At 38.6% G+C, this 6318-nt stretch overlaps 1 protein-coding gene across 1 annotated transcript in view; it reads right to left on the bottom strand.

The window, feature by feature from the left end:
* Positions 1–535: 535 nt before the first annotated feature.
* Positions 536–6318, bottom strand: part of LOC126418763 (uncharacterized) — a 53327-nt gene continuing 47544 nt past the window's right edge. The window contains exons 3-4 of the mRNA XM_050085689.1: positions 5594–5761; positions 536–712 (exon numbers count right to left, since the gene is read on the bottom strand). Coding sequence (XP_049941646.1) covers positions 536–712; positions 5594–5761 — 345 coding nt within the window. The remainder of the gene's footprint in view (positions 713–5593; positions 5762–6318) is intronic.

Here is a 6318-nt window from a genome sequence, read left to right as displayed (position 1 = left end):
TGTGTGAATATAACATTACAGTCTCATCAGATAATTATCTGTACATTTAAATTATCGCTATTTCATAGTTTTACTAGACAAAAATGTACAAAAGAGTCAGTAAGTAGAAATTATGCAACACTTACAACCTGATTATGATTATTAATCTAATTGTAATCGCTAGGAGAAGTATGTAAAGAAATCTTGGAGATTAAGTCTTCTCAGTAAAGAAAGCTTCACTAACAATGCAATTAATCTGAGAGAGCAAGAGAAGAAACCACAGTGAATATTATTGGATGTCAATATTTAATAATAAACCTTAATACTACTTTTTAATAACTTATTAAACACATTTCGTACACAAATTTAACTGTATGAAAATATATATCTGTCTTAGTTACAGAGACAGTAAATTAAGCTGACAGTGCTTTCAGTCGAGTTCATTTGATGTTATTTCAAAAAACTCCCACTAACTGCTCCTCGACAGAACAGTAGATAGTTTCAGTATATACACTGTGAACATGTAATGTCGCGTATTAACACTCCGCAAGGGTATCTAGCTAAACTTCCACGACAGAAATGCATCAGCAGCGTACACCACTCCATTAACAAGGGCTAGTATTCCTCCAATGATTACTTGAGTAACTTTGAAATAAGATCGGGTGTACGCATCCAGAATAAGTCCTCCAGTTGTCACAAATAATACACATGCAACCGCTGAAGAAATTAGGATCTGAAAAAGAAGAATTTTGTCAATTACTCCATATAGTATTTAAACAAAAAATTGGTACTTATTAAATATATACGATGAGTCAAAACATTATGGATTGTGATCTGCAAAATATCGTGTTGACCCATATATGGAAAGATTCTTTTTCTTTTTTATCATCAGTTTCATGCCATGCGTAGCACTTTGCAACATACGTGCTCAATTATATGCTGTGTGTATTCCAATCTCTGTCTTCGTCTACAGTTTTTACCCTCTACGGCTCACTCTGGCTCCGTGGAAGTCACCCCGACGTCTTAACAGGTGTCCTGTCATCCTGTTTCTTTTTCTTATCAGTGTTTTCTTGATGTTCCTTTCCTCATTGATACTGCGCAGAACCTCTCAGTCCACCTAACAGTCAACATTCTTCGGTAGCACTACATCTCAGACGCTTCAATTCTCTTCCGTTCCGGTTTTTCCACAGTATACGATTCACTACCACCCAATGTTGCGTTCCAAATGTACATTCACAGAAATTTCTTCCTCAAATTAAGGTCTGTATTTGATACTCATAGACTTCAGTTGGCCAGGGATGCTCTCTTTTCCAGTGCTAATCAGCCTTTCCTGAATGAGATTTTCACTCTGCAGCGGAGTGTGCGCTGATATGAAACTTCCTGGAAAAATTAAAACTGTGTGCCTGACCGGGACTTTTGCCTTTCGCGGACAAGTGCTCCACCATCGGAGCTATCCGAGCACGACTCACAACCCGCTCTCACAGCTTCAGTTCTGCCAGTACCTCGACTCCTACCTTCCAGACTTCACAGAAGTTCATCTGCGGACTTTGCAGAACTTTTACATCCTCCTTGCTCCATCCATCATGGTTTATTATGCTACTTAGGCAGCAAAATTCCTTACCTTCGTCTGCTTGGTCGTCCCAATTCTGATGTTAAGTTCGTCACTGTTCTAATTTCTGCTAATTCTCATTACTTTCATCTTTCTTCGATTTACTCTCGGTCCATATTCTGTACTCATTAGATTGTTCATTTCATTCAACAGATCCTGTAATTGTTCCACACTTTCACTGAGGATAGCAACGTCATCAGGGTATCTTATCATTGACATCTTTTCATCTTCAATTTTTGTCCCACTCTTGCACCTTTCTTTTATTTCCGCCTTTGCTTTTTCATTGTATAGATTGAACAGTAGCGGCGAGCACTACGTTCTAATTTTATTATTCCCTCTTGGTTCTTGTACGCACAGTATATCACCCCAGTTTTTCTCAGAATTTCGAACATCAGGCACCGTTTTATCTTGTTGGACACTTTTTGCAGCTCGACAAATCCTATGAAAGTCTCATGATTTTTTTTCATTCTTCACATTATCAACCGAAACGTCAGAAATGCCTCTCTGGTGCCTTTACTTTTCCTAAAACCATACTTATCTTCTTGTAATCGCCCCTCAGTTTTCTTTTCCATCCTTCTGTATATTATTATCAGCAACTTGGGTGTATGAGCTGTTAAGTGGACTGTGAGATAATTCTCGCACTTGTCGGCTTTTGCCGTCTTCGAAATCGTGTGTAAGGCAAGAAAACGGTGCAACGCGAAGGAATTATATGAATAGGATGGGAATCGGCATACGTAATGTACACGTACATACAAACAAATGATTACAATTTCAGAAGAAAATGGTTGGTTTATTCAAGAGGAAGAGCCTCACAAATCAATAACGCTACAATCTACCTGTGGTCCTTCGAAGCAGTTATTCGGCTTTTGGCTGATTGACAGTTGCTGAATGTCCTACTGAGGAAGTATCGTGCTAAATTTTGTCTGCTTGGTGCGCTTCCCGGATTGTCTTCATGCTTGCGAAAGCCTACCTTGGTCAGCAAGTTTGCTGGATCTCTCTCCAACGGAGAACGTTTGGAGCATTACGTGCAGCTCCCTCCAATCAGCTTGGGATTTTGACGATCAAACGCGACAGTTGGCAGGATTTGGCACGATATCCCTCAAGACGATATCCAACAACTCTGTCAATCAATGACTAGCCGATTGACTGCTTGATAAGGACCAGACGAGGGCTAACGTGGTATTGACTTGCTCAGTTTGTGAACCACTTTCTTCTGAATACATGTTACAGTTTCATGAAATTTAATCACTTAATTGTCTGTACGTATACATCACATCACCTGATTTCCGATCCTTTCGGATAATTCATTCGTGGTGCGTCGTTTCCGTCTTTTGTCTGAAAGTGTATTGTTCCCAAAGTTTGTTGGTATACCTACAGGTTCATACTTTCTACACAGGAATGTGAATACGTTCAGTGTACTCTTTCCACCTACCCTTTCATTTGTATGCATTTAATAGTGGGTTTCTCATTGCATTCTTAATGTTACGACTCTTGCTTTTAATTTCACCGAGGATTGTTTAGACTTTTCTGTATGCTAAATCAATCCTTCCGACAATAGTTCCTATTTCGATTTCTTCACATTTCTCATGTGGCCATTTCGTCTGAGTTTCCTTGCACTTCCTATTTATTTCATTGTACTTCTGTATCCTGAATTTCCCCTGCACTTTTTTCACTTCCTTCTTTCATCTATCAACAGCAGTATTTCTTCTGCTAGCTATAGTCTCTTCGCAGTTTCGCAGTTATCTCGTTTGCACCCATGTTTTTCATTCCAACTTCAACGATTCTTAAACTGCGTATTAGCTACTACTAGTTGAAATTTATACCAGAATTCAGTTATTCCTTGTCGTTCCTTCTACCAAGCCCATATGCTCCCGTAACCCCTTCTCCTATTCCTCCTCTACGAATGTGGCCACATTCCTTTCGTATTATCAGGTGCGTATAATATGCACAGTAGATAAGTAGACCTGACATGTTCCACATCATAACGAAGTGTCGTATTCATGATCTATGGAACAAGTACTAATCAAATCTAACAGATTTCGAAGATATTGTCAGGCTCACTGTTCCTAGAGACAACATTCAGTCCTGGAATGTGTACCATAATATTTTCTGATTCAGCCTGAGTACATGGTTTACATTTTTACGCGGTTTCCAATTAGTTTTTTCCCAAATACGACGTTAGTTGGGATCTGGCGTTTGGATTTCATTGTCTTCAGACAGTCGACATGAACATAAATCGGATTCATATTCATGGTTACTTGAGATAAAATCGCTTAATTCAGCAGCAATTTTACCTTCTGGATCGCGTAAGCGGAAATCATTGAGTGCCAAATTCACCTGCAGGAAAGGTACTGGCGAAGACATGTTGGAGTACAATATCATTGCCATCTATCAAGTCATGTAATAAGACTGAAAGTTAATGGCAGCTTTTGTGAAGAAGAAGGGAAAGAAAGATTTTGTGAACTGACTGGGACTTGACTTTGAAGGCGGTAGGAAAAAAAAAAACTACAGTTTTGGACTGGTAGAGACCAGGTGGAAAAAAATGGTTAAAATGGCTCTGAGCACTATGCGACTTAACCGCTGAGGTCATCAGCCGCCTAGAACTTGAACTAATTAAACCTAACTAACCTAAGGCTATCACACACATCCATGTCCGAGGCACGATTCGAACCTGCGACCGTAGCGGTCGCTCGGCTCCAGACTGTAGCGCCTAGAACCACACGGCCACTCCGGCTGGTGATGGAAAAAAAAAAATCCTCCCAATATTTCGTGCTGAAACAGCAACAACGTACATCGCACTCTCGAGTATTCAAACAGTAACGGTAACTGAGATTACAGTTAGTTCCAAAACAACCATTCAGCGCGCAACATAACTAGACTGTGGCATCCCTCGGACCCTGCTAGCATGGTTACGGTTTAAAGAGCTGTCTACAACATGTACCATGTATAATTCCTATTACGATTTTCTAATAATGTGCACTCTACATTCACCCTCAATGAAGAGTTTGCTAGGTATATTATACTGTTAGACATTAATGAATGAAAATCTTTCAACTTCTGTTTTGCCGAAGATATGGGGACGTGAGCTGATTCTCATATTCCGCTGATGCGTAGGATAACAATTCATTTCCATTATTTTGAAATTAATTCCAAACCACTGCATTTGATAATGTTTATTTATTACGATGGCTTCATTTTTAGGCACATCCCGTGACAGTTTACTTACTACATACTCGCGAAGTGAATGTCTGTATCATCATGGAATACTATCACTTAAAGCTTCACCATAACTGGCAACATCAGACAAAATGCGACGTCAAAGACTGATTGTCATGGATATTAATATAAAAAATATACGTGTACTCAGGTGTAGCTCCAACTTAATTGGCAACCTTGCCAGCATGTTGACAGTTAAGTTGGATCCACATGTATATGTGTGTTTCCACGATATCCTGGTTCGATTTCAGACGTTTAATGTTCCCACCGTTCCGAAATGTGTCCGACTAAAGTTTTGTAGAATTTGTTCAGAAAAGACAACACAAGCTTGTGGAGAAACAGGTAGTGCGAGAACAAGTGAACGCTTTCCTGATTGTAAGATCACTTCCCACAAGAGCACTGAAAATAATTCTTTTTGTATGGGAAATTATACGTTTCCTTTTAGTTACTATTACATATGATAAATATTAGCAATACATTCAGTACATTTCTAAATAAGTCTTCAAGCGTACTTACTTATAATATTCTCCTCAGCTTAAGTAATGCACACAAACCATATCACTAATATGTAAAAAATGAAATATATGTCCACATTTCTAAAAGTCAGAAGTTTCTAAGTATTTGGACATCAAAGTGGTAAGTGAGTGATCATAAGATTTTAACAAACAAGTGTATATGCAGAGGCAGTATGCCTGTTGATATGTTTAATTCACACGCTTATCAGAAGAAGAAACAAAATCATGTAACTTATGGTCTAACCAAAGATAAAATGTTTTTCAGCAAACTCACCAGTTTGGTGTGTATAGGACATTCGAGTACATAGCCGATGATGATTAGGGCACCTAGTATGATGTAACATACTATGGTGCCATCGACAACCGCTAAACGCACGAAAATGTCAGGATTTGCAGCAACTGCCTGACCACTTGTGAGACCAGCTATGATAATGGATAAGACCTGAAAAGTAATCATAGACATATCTTAGTGGGCAAAAGATCTAGAATTGAGCGGGATGGCGTTTATTCCAAATTTGTTCTCATACAAAGTTTCGTTGTCCTTGGTCACAACACTGTCAATATGCAGTAGATTGAGTCACGTGATTACAGTATGAATCACGCAAAATATGTTATTTTTTGCAGTAGGAAGCACCTCAAAGTTCGACATATATTACGCACCTTAAAACTAAATATATAATAAAACAATCCAGAAGTGGAGACACACAGAAGTGGCAAAAATACTGAGTCAGCCATAGTAGAATTCACAGAAGTTGTACTCGATGCTCTTGATAAAGATGAGTGTGTCACAGGCATATTTTTGGATCTTTCTAAGGCGTTTGATATAGTCGACCACACGATTCTATTAAATAAATTAGAAGCATTAGGAATAACAGGGGTAAATAATGACTGGTTTCGATCATACCTAGCAGATAGCGTACAAAGAGTAGAGATAAAACATACTTCAAATACATCTAAACATTTAGTAAAATACTTATCAGAACCAAAATACATTATTAT

This window comes from Schistocerca serialis, chromosome 9 (genome assembly GCF_023864345.2).
Source record: "Schistocerca serialis cubense isolate TAMUIC-IGC-003099 chromosome 9, iqSchSeri2.2, whole genome shotgun sequence".
NCBI classification, from domain to species: Eukaryota; Metazoa; Arthropoda; class Insecta; order Orthoptera; family Acrididae; genus Schistocerca; species Schistocerca serialis.
Note: the sequence above shows the minus strand (reverse complement) of the source record. Positions and strands in the feature narration are given on the sequence as shown.